The 18,945-nt window shown below is 39.3% G+C and overlaps 1 protein-coding gene across 1 annotated transcript in view; it reads left to right on the plus strand.

The window, feature by feature from the left end:
* The window catches only part of PPP3CA (protein phosphatase 3 catalytic subunit alpha), a 322,050-nt gene that overhangs the window by 161,361 nt on the left and 141,744 nt on the right, over positions 1-18,945 (plus strand). The window contains exon 2 of the mRNA XM_079770908.1: positions 771-971. Within this exon, the coding sequence (XP_079627034.1) occupies positions 771-971 (201 nt within the window). The remainder of the gene's footprint in view (positions 1-770; positions 972-18,945) is intronic.

Here is an 18,945-nt window from a genome sequence, read left to right on the forward strand (position 1 = left end):
TCCCGTCGTGGTTCATTGTAGTTGTTTATTGAACATCCTCCAGCTGAATGAGTGGAGAAATGGATGTATTCACCGATGTGAAGAATGACAGTAGTTGTAGGAGAGCTTCTTACTGTTAAGAAGGCTTGAGGGTGTGGAAGAGAGAATGAATGGGTGTAGGTCTGCACAGTAAGAGGTTTGTCATTGTACCATATTCCTAAATACCTGTGTCTCCTTCCCAACATCATATTGTCCTCTTACTGTTCAACATGTTCCTTCAGTGCATACACACACAAATCCTGGTTCTGTGCATTTTTGCCTTTTTGCTCTCAGATTCCTGTTCTCCCCTTAAACAGTGAGTCCATACATTTACTCAGAGATGTGACTCTAGGTGAAGGTGCGATCTAGTCTCCAGAACTTTTCCCATTTTTCCAATCCCATGGAGGAGCCTGCTTTTTTCGCTCAAGTTGGTTATGGTTGGATCTATAGGGAAGATTTTCTTTTGCTGAATTGATGTTTGCCTAATTAAAGCACATATCCTGTTTTCTTATTAAATCAATCAGCATCTTCAAGATGCAAGAAATTACTGCCAACTTCCTTTCAAGTAATCATATTACATCTGGAATCAAAGGAAGTCTTTAATTCTCGAGAGCCCTTGATCATTTTAATGTGGGAACTTTTAAAATACTCAAATAGGTGGTTAGTGATTAGGATAGATATCTGGTGGTTATTCCTGAATCGTTTGTTGTTGAGTTTTGGCTAATGTAGGATTCTGACTTTTTCTCTTTCAGCTGTCCCATTTCCTCCAAGTCACCGGCTTACAGCAAAGGAAGTGTTTGATAACGATGGGAAACCTCGTGTGGATATCTTAAAGGCACATCTCATGAAGGAGGGCCGGCTGGAAGAGAGTGTTGCATTGAGAATAATAACAGAGGGGGCTTCCATTCTTCGACAGGAAAAAAATTTGCTGGATATCGATGCACCAGTCACAGGTAAGACCTGAGGATGGAGTCTGCTCACTTATATCCATACTTTGTTGTTTTTAACATCAAATCAGAAGTCCAGTGAGTCTTCAAATAGCATAGTTATCTAAGAACTACCAGTAAAGGTATGATATATATATAAAAATATTTTTATTTTAATGTATTAAATATCTATAATTTTGTGATGCTTCAAAAAGTGGTGTGCAACTTAGAGGTGATGAAGATATTCCAAAGTAATACTTTAATTAAGAAATGGTTATATTTGTCGGTAAAGCTAACTGACCTAACACACAGGATATTCATCTAGAATGATTAGACATATCATATTGAGGGTTCCACAGTGGTTGAGTAAGTGACTGAGTTAAAGCAGTGGCTCTCAAAGTGTCATCCTGAGACTCACATCATCATCATCACCATCACCTGGAAACTTGTTAAAATGTAAACTCTCAGGCCCACCCCAGAACCAGTGAGTTAGATTCTCCTGGGTGAGGCCCAGCCATGTGTTCTATCAAGTCTTTTCGGCGACTCTGATGCACATTAGAGTTAGAGAACCCCTGAAGTTGAGACAGAAGGCCAAATGCCTCTCCTCTCTATAGCATTGTGTGCCTAGAAGATGGGTCTTTAATTTGTGAGTGTTTTTGTTCTGTTACCTCTAATGGGCAGAAACATATTTTGCCTAATTGTAACTTCTCTTAGACCACAATAATTAAATCTTGTCAAAAAAAATTTGTATGGATATAGAGGATCAAATATTAGAGCTTTTAATCTATGTTTTGTTGAGTTAGTAAACTTGCAAGTTTTCATTTTTAGAGAAGCTATGAAACAATTCTTTTTCTTAATTATCATGATTCTGGGAAAGGGAAACTTATTTAGAGACAAAAAATTATCCTTTTCAAAATAAAGGGGACATTTAAACATATTTCATTTATACTGTTGATCGCTGCTTTCTTCCAGATCATCATTACTTGTATTATTGGCCTCCATATGTATAATCAAATGTGACAGTTAAGAGAAAGATAAACTCTATTGAATATCAGACTAGACTTTCCTTGGTCAAAATGTCCCTAATGATTTCTATTCCAGAGAAATTGACAATGTTTACTTTTTTTGTTGTTGGCAAATGCTATTTTTCTTATTTATAATTCAGGAAAATAATAAATGTGTTTGGAACTAAGCAGCAGGAGAAATAAACTTCGGTTGTGTTAGCTTCGTGTTGGACCAGCGGTTATCATTATGAACTCCTTTTCCATTTGTTAAAATGGAGTTATGCACTATCATCTCCATCTCATTGACACTGAGAAAATATGAAGACAAAACAAATGTGAACATGATATACTTTTTTTAGGGACTAACACAAATTTTTTTAGTAACTAGGCCGAAACCGGTTTGGCTCAGTGGATAGAGCGTCGGCCTGCGGACTCAAGGGTCCCGGGTTCAATTCCGGTCAAGGGCATGTACCTTGGTTGCGGGCACATCCCCAGTAGGGGGTGTGCAAGAGGCAGCTGATCGATGTTTCTCTCTCATCGATGTTTCTAACTCTCTATCCCTCTCTCTTCCTCTCTGTAAAAAATCAATAAAATATATTTTAAAAAAATTTTTTTAGTAACTAAATATTAGTTTGGAATCTGCCAGCAAAAAAATTATTTTAAAAACTGACTATAAATTCCCCTTATAAATTAAGGGTAATATATAAGCTTTACATGACATCTTTATCACTAAGCTTATTTGTTTTGGATAAGAGTGAGTGGCTTGATATTTTATTATGAGGTGTGTGTGTTTTTTCTCCACTTCACATGGTAATGTGTGATTTTTAATAAAGATTTTATGTTACATTCACTAGTGAGTCCATTGGGTGTTAATGGAGGTGATCATTATAGCTAAAAAGACACATGTAAAATAGATATTTAGGGAAGTGTATTTTCTGGGATGCCTTTGGCTCTTCTCTTGGATGAGGCTTTGTCATGAAGGAACACACAGGGAGGATTCCGGAATAGTCAGAGTTATAATGCTCTATCCCAGAGCCTTTCTGAAGTCCATAGACTAATTGCCCTCCTATTCAGGAAAGATCGCACCTGGTTCTTTCTAGTGAGATCCCAGTGGAGAGCTTGGCAAATTTTGAGAGACTTTGGAAATCAGGACTCAATTATGTGTTACTTTCCCTGGAGGGAGGAAAAAAACACAGTTGTTTTTTTTAGGTAGTGACAAAAGTAGCTGTGGAGACATCACAGAATCTGTAGCACTAATGAAATGTAACCCAGGCAGGAAACACCTTTCTCCAGAGGAGTGCTTGCATTTCACAAGGAAGGCAGGGTTCCCTGGAGCCTCCTGTGGAGTCTTTGGAGCGGGTCTCTTTCCCTCTTTGCTGGGAGTACAAGGATGTGGAATAAAAGTGGCAGAGGGAGTGGAGAAAAAGAGAATATATTGTAACATTTGGATAAAAAGCGGTGAAAATTTTGCATAGAATTCACCAGGAAATTAAATTCATAGCTTCATATACCATCCATGAGTTTCTGAGTAAAAAGCTGAAACATGAAGGATTGTGCAGTCAAACCAGGGTGCATTGGTCAGAGAAAATTACAGTCTCTTTGTGTTTCAAGATACTTTTTAATTTATTGATACCGTTTTATGATGTAGGAATGTGTTCTGAGGTTTTATTTTATCTTTACAGCTGAACCAGCAGTGTAATATTTCTTTTTAAATTTAGAATATTTGTTGTTTGGATAAGAGAACCAGTGATGTTATATTTAATTATTGACACTAGGGTATGCAATACCAGGCATAGTTTACATTTAAAAATCTTCAGGGTAGAGTATTTTTGATATAGTTCAGAATTCCACAGTTAGGAAGATGGAGAACTCAAGAAACAGTTTAGAAAAGGAAGGTGATGAAGTAGAAGGCAGTAGAGATGAGGAGAGAAGAGGGGAAATAATATAGTTACCAATGAGAACCTGCAAAAAAAGATTAAGAGGAAAGAAGCAAGAACGTTCAAAGTAGGAAGAAAATGCCTGAAGTCTGACCCTAAGGAACTTTGCAAGTGGTGTTAAAATGGTCTCTCACCTGCATGTCAGATTCCTAAAACTAGTAGAAACTGGCCAGTAACTTCTCTTGTGGAATGCAGCTTTAAGGGTAGTAGATACATAAACTCTCAAATGAAACAAATAGCAAATATTTTATAATTATACACAAACACCCCTCCCACCTCTCCATCTACTCCTTCCCTCCTACATTTTTTATTAATAAAAATGTTTTACCCTCAAATGTTTAGGGAGAAGTTATGCTAACATCTGTATATGCTTTGCCTCCATTTTAAGAAAACAACACTAGAATGAGTGTTCTTATTTGAAATCTGGGCATTATTTCATTCCTTTAGCATGTCTTTCATGTTTAAATGTACAAAGCTGCCCTCCCTTCCTTCCTCACCCTTCCCATCAAGTGAAAGGTTTGTGTTCATTTGGGAATTTTTCTCTTAAAATTCAGTATGCTTCAGTTTGGAGAAGACAGAAGGATCAGGAGCTGCCTGTCTCAACCTGGCTTCTTACAAGTGTTGCTTTGGAGGAGAGAAAGCTCTGTGTACCTCGCCCTCCCAGAGCAGGGGGTTAGATCAGCAGTAACCTCCCCCTTAGGAATAGAGACGGGGATCAGCTATGGATCCCCAGTCAAAACAAGGGAGTATAAGGCACGTTGTGCTCTTTTCTCCAAACTAACTTGCCTGATCAGAATGTCCGAAGTTTGTGTTTCTGTGTTGGAGGCATGTTGTGGAGGAATGTATTTTCCCTGTTTGACTCTTTTCTAAAAATTGAATTGAATATCTTTGTTTCCTTGCAAAGATACAAATGGAACATTAAAAAATGTGGTGAAATATCACTATGGCAACTTGCTATTGACTGAGTGTTTTGTCCCCCAATACTCCTGTGTTGAAGCCAGGAGTATTGGTGATGGGGTCTTTGGGAAGCAGCTAGGGTTAGATGAGGTCATGAGGATGAAGCCCCATATGGGATTAGTGCCCTTATAAGAAAGGGAAGAGATGAGAGCCTCTCTGTCTTCTCCAAGTGAGGGCACAACAGGAAGATGACCATTTGCAAACCAGGAACAGGGCCCTCACCTAACGCTGAGTGGGCCAGCATCTTGATCTTGGACTGTCTAGCCTCATAGCTGTAGAACTGTTTGTGGTTTAAGCTAAGCTACCCAGTCTGCGGTTTTGGGTTAATAGCAGCCCAAACTAAGACACCACTCATTCTGGGAATTCAATTTAACAACCTTTTATTGAACATTTATCTGGTGCAGGTGCTGTGGGTTATACATAGTTGGAACAAGACCTGGTTTCTGCTCTCCAAGGGCTTAGAATGTAATAGGAAAACTCAAACAGCTATTTGCCCAAGGATATGTACGTCAAACTATTGTTTAAATGAAAGGATGTGGCCTGAATTTATTCAAGCTAATTAAGAGGTATCCAACTGTATATAGTTAATTTAAAGCCAAAGGGATTGCCTACCTTCTAAATGGTTCAGGTTTCTATGGCAGTCAGTGCCCACTGATTATTGTAGTCCACCTTTGAGTTAAAGAAACTGTCAAATAGCTGGGATTGTACCTGTCCTGAATCTGGATTGAGCACTCATTTGAAGGATAGGGACTGGGAGTGCTAAAACACACGAGACATAGTCATTGACTGGAACAGTCTAGTTGGGGAGTCAGATACATAAAGAGATAATTACTGGATAGTTTGTTAAGAACTGTGATGGAGGCACCTACAAACTAATGTGGGAACTCAGAAAAGGAAGGCAGGGAAGCCAACACAGTCCTGACAGATTACATGCTATTTGAATGGGATGGTGTGTGACCAGTGAAGTTTTACCATATGAAAAAACTAGGGAAGGATATTCTGGGCAGAGACTGCAGCATATTGAAGGCACTGGTATTTTTTGTAAAGTGGAAAGGGGTGCTCTTGGAGGTTTGCTGTGGCTTCTCAGGACCTCAGAGGGGTGTGTGGTAGGCTAGGAGGGGGACTGAGCTTGGGCGGTCAGGGCCAGGTATTAGTCTCCCATAGGTAGGACATAAACACCAGGACTTTGTCCTACAAGCACTGGGGAGTTAAGAGGGCGTGTGTGTGTCTTTGAACAGAGGAGCCACATAGTCATGGAGTGTGGCTAGAATAGCCTGCTAGATAAAATGAGAAGAATGGAGTGGTGTGTGCAGTGAGAGGGAGAGGGGTTGATTAGGAACCTCTCATGCTTGTCCAGGGGACCATGATGATGACTTTGGCCGGGTAGAAGGCTTGGATCCGATTTTGATTACAGGGCCTTTTGAAAATGACAGTTAAAACGTCCAATTAATCAGTATTATTAAGACTTCTGGAATACGGTAAGATGGTTTATGCAGCTGTCTAATTTACAACACTTCTCCTTGAAGTTCTCATATTTTCCTGTTTTCCCTTTGACTTAGCAGCGAACATTTTCCTCATTTATAAGGCCAAGGCAGTCCCGCAGCAGAGGATTTTGAATACAGTGATTTAGAAATTTTCTGCTCTCTGGGCTGAGGGGATAGGCCAGCATCAACTGGGCAAACTGCTAATCTCTCCGGTTTGTCTGTTTCCTGCAGTGGGGGATTTGTCCCTCAGGCAGCAAAGGATTCCCTCAGTGGCTGCGCCTGCCATTTAGCATGTCAGGCAGTTGCCAGGAGAACCCTCTGGCTTTGTTCCTGGATGTGAGAGTGGACCAGTGGCCAAGTTTAAGGTCACGGCATTCCTTCCCTTACAGCAGCTGACGTCAATTAGGAGAATTCCCCATGCCTTTACTCTGGGGAGAGCTAAGTGCGGATAAGAATCCAGTGTCTTTTGAGACCTTAAAGGTCACTGTTTATTCTCCTCATACTATCGTTTGTCACTATCAAAGCAACATGGCCTTCGTTTATATGGGGATAAAATATTACTTGTGGGGCATTTTGCCCACTTGTGAATTCAGTGGCCAAATCTTCAGGGCCTGCCCTGCAGCCAGCGGCCTATTTTGGTAACCGGCCCACTGCTGGCTGTCAGCACACGTTAGCCCCAGCCTGTGGAAGCAGCTCATCATTTTGATGTTCTTATTTCCCTTAATTTGGGCCCTTGATTAATAGTAATAATAATAATTATTATTATTAATATTATTATGATGATGATAAAAAGTCACTGTGTGAGAGCCAAAGTCCTTTTCCCTAAACGGTTTACTCTGGTTTTGCAAGGTTGATCTTAGGAAACCCATCTTACAAATGAGGAAAGGGTGTCTCAGAGTTTGTTAGTGTTTCTCAAACTTGAACACGGGTCAGAATCACCTGGAGGGCTTCATAAAACACAGGATGCTGAGTCCCAGCTCCAGAGTTGTTGACTTAGGAGGTTTGGAGTTGAACCTGAGAATGTGAAGAGCTAACAGTTTCCCAGGTGGTGATGCCCTTGATCTGGGACCACACTGTGGGGACCACTGGTATGAAGTACCGGGTCTGAGGTTCACTGCTAATAAGCTGACAGCCTTGCTTGGAACTCACACCCATCTGTGTAATTCATGCTTAACTGTTACACCATATTATACACACTGTTCTACCTCTGTAAGAAGGCTTAAACTATCAGGCGTTTTCAGCTCATTTGACTAGAATTTGTTCTTGCTTATTACTGAAGAAAACATAGTAAGAATGCTGTAATGGTTCTCAAGCAATAGAAGGAAGAAATTATTTTGACTGATTATAATTTATTATATTTTAAATAAAACTGAATTGTTATAATACAGGGAGGCAAGACAAAACAATAGTGCTTAATTAGCATATTGGGGCATAGAGTTTATATATCCATACAGTTTTTCCAGTGGAAAACCTTTGCAGTATATTGTTTTACAAGTACTCTGAGAGTTGAATATAGAAAGCTACAGCTGGGACAATTTATAAAAGAAAAAAAGGAAGATTTGGATCAAAAACATCTTTCAGTGAGATGTGTGGTAATGAATACAGTATTATATTAAGAGTAGCTGAGCCATAGTAATTCAGCACTTGTGTGAATGTACAAGTCAGTAATGATCTAACGTCAATAAACATATAACACCGCCCAGAGGAAACACTTGACAGTCATAACAATTACATTATAATTGCAGGAACAGATATTTTGCTTTAAGACACAGTGTACCCTGTTCTCTTCAGTTTCCATGAAACAGTACTTTTCACAAATACTGTAGTGAAGTGTCTAAGCACCATTGGTAACGTAATGCCTCTGGTTGTTTTCATAAGAAGATAAAAATTCCAAAAATCATTCTTTTTTTAAAAAAATCCTTACCCGAGGATATGTTTTTCATTGATTCTGGAGAAAGAGGGAAGGGGGGAGAGAGAGAAACATTGACTGGTTGGCACCCAGAGCGGGAATTGAACCTGCAACCTGCATGTACCCTGACTGGGAATCCAACCGAAGATCCTTTGTTGCTTGGGACAACACTCCCAATCAACTGAGCCACAGCTGCCAGGGCAAAACTGTTATTCTTAAAGTCTGAAAGTTATCCATTGCAGTAATAATATTCTAGTGATTTTGGGAGAAAATTGAAATATATTGTAATCAATACTACTGTGGTTTTAAGCGAAGTAATATTTCAAACAATACTGAAATGCTTCCAGATAAGGAAAGCACATGTTTCTTAGGTACCTCAAAGAAAAAATGTAGATGCACTTTTCTTTATCTGCCCACATTAAATCCATGTTTCCAATCTTATCTCATCTCATATTTTACTTTCTCATTGAAGTATCCCTAATAATTTCAGACTCCATCGATTTTATTCTCCTGTGAGCCAGTAATGTTTATGGTCTTTAATGGACATTCCCAAATACTGGTCATAGACTGGTACTGGTCTATGGCAGAGTTTTCCCTGGTCCAGTGTGAGTAACTTTTTTCATTTTAGTGAGATTGCTTTCTTTTTGTATATGAAACTGTGAATACAGTAGATGATAGTTGTTGTTTATTTGTTTTTATAGCTTTTTGAGGGACAAATTAATGAGTTATTTTTGTTGTAAGGCTAACATTTGTTCAGTTCTTGTTTTTTGCTAATCACTATTGTAAACTCTGTACTTTTTAACTTAGTTTTCACACAGCCCTATGAAGGAAGTACTGTTATCAGCTCCATTTTACAAATGAGGAAACTGAAGCTCAGGGAAATTATCTTATCTAAGGTTACCCAGCCAGAAAGTGCCAGGGCTGGGTTTAAAGCCCAGGCAGTTCAACCATGTCCATGCCCATTCCACTTAGGAGTAGAAGTTAATTTTACAGGTCCATGAAATCATTAAATTTCATACAATGTGGCAATTAACAATATTGGAATATATACCTATATATACTAGTGGCCTGGTGCACAAAATTCGTGCATGGAGGCCTGGGGGGGGGGGTTGTCCCTCAATCTGGCCTGCACCCTCTCCAATCTGGGACCCCTTGGGGGATTGGGCCTAAACCGGTAGTCGGCCATCCCTCTCGCAATCTGGGACCACTCACCTGCCTGCCTGCCTAATCGCCCCAACCACTCTCTCTTCTGGCCTGCTTGCCCCCAACTCCCCCCCGCTTGCCGGCATGATCGACCCCAACTGCCTCCCCCTGCCGGCCTGCTCACACCCAACTGACCCCCCCCCCCCCCCGCCACTGGCCTGATCATCCCCAACTGCCCTCCCCTCCTGGCCTGATCACCCCTAACTGCCTCTGCCTCGGCCCCGCCACCATGGCTTTGTCCAGAAGGACGTCCGGAAGGTCTCCTGGTCTAATTAGCATATTACCCTTTTATTAGTATTGATATTTGTTTCATGCTATTTTCCTATTAAATGTTAACATCTGAGGACATGGATCTTGTGTCATGGATTTATGGGTGTTCTTGTATTTCAACATAATTTTAATGTAAATGCACTGTTGAATTGCTCATAGTAAATTATGATATTGTTGTAATGAAAATATCTAGGAAACTCTAAAACAGAATATGTATTTATATATGTTTGTGAATGTGTAATCATTTAATAGCAGTTATCTTTTTATTTTGTTCTTTTCTCATAAATATAGCTATTTGTTGATTTCTGTCTTAAGTGGGAGATTTTGGACATTTGAGATACTGGATAAATAAAATCCATGAACTTATCAAAATAGTTTCTCATGGAAGAATCTTTCATTTAATTTGTGACTTACTAAGGGAAAAATAATACTCAGTTTTCAGGCAGCTGCTTTATCACTATTTAAAATGACTATCTTGGCATATAAAATATATTCTTTAAAATATTAATTAAATGACTTTATGCACACATTTTTGCTATTGTTAAAATGATTTATATACATATACAGTGTCCTCAGAGAAGGCCATTTGTCATTCAGTCCTGGCTCTGGTTTTGTCTTGGTGTCAAATAGATTGTCTCCCTCTTTCTATTTTGTCCAGCTCCCCACCAGTATCATCCAGTGACCATGGCCTCATGAAGCGACCCGAGAGTCCACGGAATGGACTTAGGTCCATCTGTTGAGGAGGGGAAAAGAAAAGCAATGTTCATAAAAGTCCAGAGTGCTTTTCCTAAGATTAAACTCTAAACAATATATGTAAGACATTGTATATGTATATAAATCATGATCCAAGAATAAATTTCAAAATGGTAACAAATCTCCTTTCAGTGCAAGGGACAATGCTCCAACCGAGCCACTGGAGCTGGGCTTTCATATGGTTACTTTTTTTTACTCTATCTTGGTGTATAATGTGTTTTGTGATTAACTTCTGTTCATATTACACATTGTGGTCCATTTATCAGCCAGTTTTAGACATAGCATTGCTTCATTCTATTCCTTAATATATTTAAGGTTTGGGCACTAAGTTTTTTTAACTGAAACTTCATGAAAGTCATCCTATATAATAAAGAGCTAATATGCTAATTAGACCGAACAGCAGAACGACCATCCTAATGACATTCTGGATGACCATCTGGACAACTATCCAGACAAAAGCTGGGGCTGTAAGGGCTGGCCCAGGCTGCGAGGGCAGGCTGAGGCTGTGTGGGGCTGCAAGGGCTGGCCGAGGCAGCTGGAGCTGCGAGGGTTGAGCCCCTTGCATGAATTTCGTGCATCAGGCCTCTAGTCTATATAATAAAAGCCAAGTGACTTTTATGGCGGAACAACCAGAACGACTGGTCGCTATGACGCGCACTGACCACCAGGGGGAAGATGCTCAAGGCAAGAGCTGCCCCCTGGTGGTCAGTGGGCTCCCACAGAGGGAGCGTTGCTCAGCCAGAAGCCAGGCTCATGGCTGGCGAGCGCAGCGGTGGTGGCAGAGCCTCTCCCAACTCCGCAGCAGCGCTAAGGATGTTCGACTGATGGCTTAGGCCCGCTCCCAGTCAGTCGGACATCCTTGAGGACTCCTGGACTGCAAGAGGGTGCAGACCAGGCTTAAGAACCCTCCCTCCCCCCAGTGCCTGAATTTTGTGCACCAGGCCTCTAGTGTATGTAGATGAAAGGAAACTTAATCTGTTTTATTCTTTCTAGAAGCTTTTCTTCTTTTGTTTTTCTTAATGTTATATCTGCTCTGAACTGTCCTTAATCATGTTTATAATAAATGAAGGCCTGTGAAAGAGTTAGGTTCAATGGGAAGGAAAATTGTACATAAAAATGGAGAAAACTTAAACTTATTGACTGAACTTTCTTTTTCTCTTATAGTTCCATTTTTAAATATTTTTTATTTTTAATATATATAATTTTATTACAAAATTTTAAAAAATGCAACAGTCTAGAAAAATCAATTTATTATTGATACCAATTCCTATGAGTTTGCTGTGCTGCCATACATAAGTCAAGAAAGTAAAGAAACATTAAATATTTAGAAACCTTTATCATTAGAAGCCTTAAAATCTAACTATATGTAGTAGCCCCTCAAAAAGCTACAACCTGCATTTTTTTAAGTCTTTTCTCTACAAAGAATCTTATCAACTATATAAAAATCTGTACAGTTTTTATACTGAAGCTAATATTGAGCTACACTTGAATTCACATTCTTATAGCTCCAATTTTAATGATTTTTAAAAATAAAAATCTATATCAAAATCACCACTTTATTTATAGTGCCTTTTTTTATAGTTTCTTTTCTTTTTTGTTGTTATATTTAAAACAAAATAACTGTTGGGCTCTTTGTATATTATGATTAGTGCCAGAGATTTTAATATTAAAAATCTACTTGGAATTCACGGTTTGATTCCATTTCGAAAATGCAGTTATTAACTCCTGATCTCTGAATGTGTTGTCTGATTTAAGATGCCATCTGGTGGCATGCATTTGATACATCCAGTTGTACTTCACACTGCCATCAGTCTGACATCCTTTATTGCTTAGGAAGGAGAATATTTTTGAAATGACCTGCGAAGACATTTGTTTCCATTTCCAACACAGGACCTTTAGTACCTTTCTTTCCGTTTTCTCAAATATGCATGTTTGCTTTGGTCTTTGTTAGCATAATCTGATTCTTCCTTTAAAAGGCATTGCCTTTAAAAATGAGGCTCCAATTTTGAGAACTCATTTTAGTTCACAGAAACTTGTAGATATTCAGCATCCTCTTTAACATTCTAATTTCATATGTTTTTCATTTAATTTTTAAGTGGTAACGTTTGATTGGCTATTTGGATGCCATGTGATGAGTAGGAGATTAGTAGGTAATCATAAACATGAAACAAATTATTCTTTTGAAATTCTTTTCCTCATGTTTTAAACATTAAAGATCAGCTCCTTCAAAGGTGGACTTTCACGTAATCTTAACAACTATTGCTTTCTTTGCCTTCTTCAAGAGATAAACTGGTAACACTTATTAAATATATATCAAAGCTAAGTTGAAATTAAAAAGTATATTGTCTGCATTATTGATATAAAATATTCATTCCACTTGAGAATCTGAATTGAGGATATGTTAAAAATACATGAGAAAGTGTGATTTAATTCCTGCTATGCAGGTTACCTGAGGTATATCTCTTAAGGACAGTATGACAGTAACTTTATTTTCACCCTATGAGGTGCATGTGATATCAGGGTTAAAATCATGGCTCTCTCCATTAGCCTGCAGAATCTGCATTTCCCCAGTGTTTACCAATGGGCAAGTTCTCTCACATTGGTAAACCTCAGCTTCCTCATCTTTGAAGAGGTGGGTGTTAGTGTCCTGTCTGTTGCTCAGATTAAGGGAAATGCTGCAACCACAGCATTTCAAGTAAGTGCTCAATAAATTAGTAGCTGCTTTATTATCATTGCTGTAACCTTACTTTTGTGATTGTGTTATGTAGCTAATATTCCAACTATTAGTTCTATTCTATTGTTTAGTGATTAGGACCATAGAGAGCTTTTAACTCTATGAATTTGGATAATACAGTGGACATTGCATTCCCCTCTTTTGGATGTGAGTAAATACCCAGAGGGAGCAGACGGGTTCTCCTCCTAAAGCTCTCTGCTAATGCTTTCTAAATGGCAAGTAAATTCCTATTTTCATTAAAGAAAAATAAATTTGGGTTTTTTGGGGGACATTTTCCATACCATTGGTACACCGCTTAGAGGAGAATGAAGAAAAAAACCCCAAAACCTGTGAAACATGAACTATTAAGATGTCTTTTAAAATTAAAAGTAATTAGCCAAATTGGGAGGGTCCCATGTCAAGTAATAATTCTTCCCATTTGATGGTTGAGAACCATTCTGACATAAATACCATTTTCATTTCAGATTTGGCTGATTGACTTTTTAAGTAACAGTTCATGGAAACTACCAACTAAATGTACATTATCTAGATTTTACATTTCCCAAGTAATGTTGCAACAGTAGAATGCTCTCGGACATTTAAATCACAAAAATGTGACAGGGATTTCCAGTGATTTTTTGTTTTCCTCCACTGGCCACCTTAGGGCCAAAAATTACTGATAAATGGATTTTATTTTAAGCATAGGGCAAATAGCATGCATTGACACATTAAGATGATTCAAATATTTTTAATGTTTTCATTTATTGGGCATTTACCCTGATACAGGTAATGTGCTCAGCACATACATACAATAGTGTCCAGTTATTCTCCATTAAGTTGCAAATTCTAAGATGGTTTAGAAAGTCCTACATGTTCCATTCCCTATATATGTTCTCAGGCTTATTCAGTACCTGTGTCCCTATCTTATCTTTATTTTCTGTGACCAGTCTACACTGGCATTTTTACAATTTCTTTAATGTGTCACTTTCCCTTTCAATAAGAGATTTGTCACAAGCTCTTCCTTCTTCCTAGAATGTTCTCAACCCTATACACACACCAAATAATCTCGAATAGTCAGATTTCACCTTAAATATCCTAGTTTTTCAGGGAAATCTTCCCTGACTATCCCAGTATAGTTCCAGGTACCTTCTCTTCAGAATATTTACCATAATAATAATAATAATGTTATCTGTGCGATCATGTGTTAAGGTCTCTCCTCATCACCAGGCTACCCAGTTCATGAGGCGACACTTTGTCTGCTTCTCCCCACCACTTAGCCTCACCATGCAGCACTGTGACTGCCTTCCGATGGATAATCAGTGATGGTTGTCAGATGAAGTGATGCACGTGTGCATCGTCTCAGTCTTTGAAGTTTATTAATATTCCTTATGACCACGTGTCCTGTGAAAAGAGCGCCAGGGCCAGGCACCAGTTAAAAAAGATGAAAACAGATTTTATTCCTAAACTGTTGCAATAGGGGAAAGAGATTTCAGTAGAGGACTGAGCTCACTTTGGAACACAGCAAGGACAAGTGGGAATTTATAGCCAAAGAGCAGGCAAGGGGTCAGTGGATGGAAAATTACCCAGAGGTGACATCAGGGTGAGGGGATTCTTGCGGGGTAGGCCAGGTGATCAGATATGAAGAAGGGGAGGATTCTTGCTACAACTGACTGGACAGGCTGAAGACAGGAAACAAAGGATGAGGCCTAGACAAGAAGAGGGCTCAGGGAAGTCTGCTAAAGATTAGTCAAGGAGAAAGTCTGTCAGTCCTCCTCTTGTTCAAGGAGAGAAGCAGCATTTCTTTTCTCTCTAAACAACTTGACCAAGTTCATTTGTTATTCAGTCACCATTTCTTCATCAGTGACCAGCTACACCATCAGTTGGGACTTGGTGACATTTGCCACTTGCTTTACTATGCAAGCCAGAGGCATTTGGTGAGATACGTCTGAACATAAACAGAAAGACAGAGATTGGAGGCTGACTCCATCTATGTGCCCAACTTCACAGGCCCTCAGGGATCCACCAGAAGAAGTCCCAGAACCTGTCATCTTTTTTTGGTGGTGTTAGGACTGTGGCAGTAATGCAAGATCCGTTCACCTCTCAAGCCTTGCCGGTTAGTTAGGTCACTGGGATGAAGCAGACATCGCTTCCCACCATGGTTAGGTGATGTGACTGTGGAGGACAGTTCACCTGGTTTCTCCCAATTGACCAGTCACAGGCTTGAGGCCAGCGGTGATGTTGTCCAGGGACAAGCTAGATTGCTTCAGCGGCGACTCTGACATGACTCTGTTGTTGAGTCACAGCTCTTTGTCCAGGTGGCAGATTCTTTGGGATGGTATCTAAAAGATGACTAACCTTTCCCAAAAAGTAGTGGGGGTGTGGATGGGACTTAGGCCCACTTTGTAGCTTTCTTTCCGAAGTCACCTCCCAAGGAGTTGAGATCATCTACAAAGGAACCTGTGAGGTCCTGGCCACCATTCCAGCTTCTACAGTGAGAGTGAGCTGAACCAGAGGGAATGGGTGATTGTTAGAATGGGAGAAAATTGTGGGGGAGCAAGTATGATGAAAAGACTAGTAAGATTAGTGAGTTAGCCAGATCCAGTCCAATAGGCTTGGGTTTCACAGACAAAATAAGAATCAGGTGGTTTCTGTGTAATTGGGTTGAGTCTGCAGAACTAGGTAATGAGAGCTAATGTGGATATTTCCATTGATGGGAGGGATGTCTGGGGGACCTTAGTGGCTTGGGCTTTATGGTGAATGTTCTGCCAGCTAGGTCAGTGTCAAGACAAATGCTCATTTAGTAAAGGGGCTGGTGGTAGCATTACAATGGAAACAGACATGACCCTTGTGAGTATAGACTGGGGATAGGTTCAGGGGGTTGACTCAATGTGGGTAATTTTCCAGTTTAGAATGATGGCAGGAAAGGAGGAAGAGTTATAGCAAAATAAACACTATGACTGATCAGAGGAATCAGGGACATGTCGCATGTGCCCACAGGAAAGGGAACACAGTACCAGCAGTCTGTCCAGAAGAGGTCAATAGGAGACAGTGTGACTGTCTTTGTCAGAGAGAATCAATTAGTTAAAGGGTCAGTAGTGATTATGATTTTAAATATATTTTTTTAAAATTTGAAGGCAAGGTTTCTTTGTGAGCAGATTTTGACTTTCTGTTTAAGTAAGGCCTACTGCCCTTGCTATTAAGCATTCACCACATTACTGGCAAAGAGTGAAATGGGAACATTTTTATAGGAAGTAAAACCAAAATGGAGCATGGATGTGTTTGATCTTGTGTTCTAGATTTTTCAGGTAACATCTGTATTCTGTATGAAACAGGAATGTTGTTGGGATAACAGTCTGTCTCCTAGTGAAAAGGTTTCTGTCTCTAGAATCAGACAGAACTTTTAATTCTGGTGCTGACAAGTTGCCTAACACATCCCTCTCCATTTGCTCACCTGTACAAATGGTTGAAGTAATTTCTACCTTACACTGCTGCAAAACTAGAGGTGATGTTTGAAAAGTTCCTCACACGATACCTGACATGTAGTAGGAACTCAGGGAACAAGAATTATCATTTATTACCTTTAACATTGATGCATATACACTTATACCTCTGCACCTTCTGTACATGGATGGGTGACAGTGTTTATATTTTGTTAGTTGCCTATAATGGGTAACGATAGTCATGGTTGGAGGGATTATGTTACGTTGCCTGCTAAATTTAACAATAATTTTTGCTAAGAAACATAAAATATTTGCTGATTTACTCAGTGCTTCCTTCCTATTTGCCCTTTTGGTGCAAATCAGAAATCACTAAGATAATTTATGATCGAAAATTCAAAAATGTATCCCGGAGAATTCATATAAATTCTTTTCTTTTTCTTTCTTTCTTTTATATATATATTTTTGGTCTTGTTTTGTGTGCTTTCTTATCATTTCACTTTTCATCTGACGCACAATGAGTTACCTTGACATTTGTTTTGGTTCCAAGTAGATGTGTCATTGTTTTGTTTGGGATCTCCTTGTCATTATTATACGAAAAGAATACCTCTTTTTCGAGCCCAACAGGAAAAGGAAGATGAAGATAATGATATTGGTGAGAACTATTGTCTGAAAGCAGAGAGAATGCATGTAGGACTGGGAATCAGGAACCCCGAGAGGTGGTGCCCATTCTGACAACACTTTCTTCCTGTAATTCATGAGGAGATTATTTTAGATGATCTCAAAGCCCTTTGCAGTTTTGATTCTGTGAATGTATTTCTTACTCAGAGTACATGTTGCATGACTTCAAAGTGAATATCTTGATTAGATGCTTTATTAACTTTAATCATGGTTTCCTCCTGCCACCCTTTAAAAACATCTGTGTCAAAATAACAGATAACCCCAACTTTTGTTATTGTGTGATTTCCCTTCCCACCATTTGATGGTTTCCTGAACCTTTTAGAGCCATTAGTTTTATGTTTGTGAGTTCTTCGATACCCTGAATTTTTTCTGACATTAACAATGTAATCTGTATTGTTATAGCTAAAGCTCCCCCCCTTCCCCACAGGTTTCTTTTCCTTTAAAATATACAATAGCTACTTTACCCAAACAATTTTTCCTTCTTTAAGTATAATCTTAAAGTATTGTGTCTATAGAAAAAAGCATGGTGAAATGGATTTGTGAAATTTAAGTAAAATATTCTGACCTATCAATTGTCACATAATAAGAAATATATTTTTGGTTCCAACCCCTGGTGCCTGCTAGAGTTCCAGCCCTTGTACTTGCTGAGAGACAGTGGGGATAGGAGTGTCTTACACCTATTTCTATATTCCTTGGCATTTCCTCGCTGATGGGAGCATCTTTTGTTTTAATGAGGTGACTCTTGGTGGGCTCCTGGGTAGCTTCAGGGTTGGGGCTGGTCACCAGAAAGACCAAGTCTCACCCCCATCCTCCAGAGGATAGCGGGACTGGAGATTGAGTTAATCATCTATTATGCCTGTGTGTGTAGCCTCCATGAAACTTCTTAAATTAGGGGTTCAGAGAGCTTCTGGATTGGTGGACACATCCACATGCCAGGAGGATGAGACACTCCATCTCCACTGGTACAGAAGCTCCATGTGGGGGTCCTTCCTGACCTTGCCTATATTTTTCATTTGGCTCTTCATCTGTATCTTCTGTAATATCCAGTAAACTAGTAAATAGATGTCAATGTTTCTCATTGCTGTGTAAGCCACTCCAGCAAATTATGGAAACTGGAGCAGGGAAGGGCTGTTGTGGGAACCCCAACTTTGTACTCAAGTCGGACAAGAGTGTGTATGCATATCCTGGGAGCCCACTCCTTACAGCTGGCACCTGATGTACCCCGCTAGCATCAGAATTGAATTAAATGTCAGGACACCCAGTCGATATTGGAAGGGTAGGGAAATTGGTTAGTATGTGTGGGGAGGAAATCCCATACATGTGGTCTCAGAAGTGTTCTGAGCAGAGGAATACTTTTTCTTTAATTACATAGCTACTGATATTTTATTGGATGTTGGCCTCTCTTACTGTGTGTATGTTTTGTTTGTAAGAAGAAGATTTTTACAGTAGTTGTATATAAGTAATAGTAATAATTTAATGATACTTTCATTATTCCTCTAAGAATTAATGATTTGCTCAAATATCTGCTGACTGGTCATATTAATCCCTATTATTAACTCTTGACTTTTAAAGAGTATTTAAAAATTTTTTCTGTGATTATTTTCCTACTCTGAATAGTCATCCAGTTTTATTTTTGGAAAACTTAAGAGACTA

This window comes from Cnephaeus nilssonii (genome assembly GCF_951640355.1).
Source record: "Cnephaeus nilssonii genome assembly, chromosome: 1".
Classification (NCBI taxonomy): Eukaryota; Metazoa; Chordata; class Mammalia; order Chiroptera; family Vespertilionidae; genus Cnephaeus; species Cnephaeus nilssonii.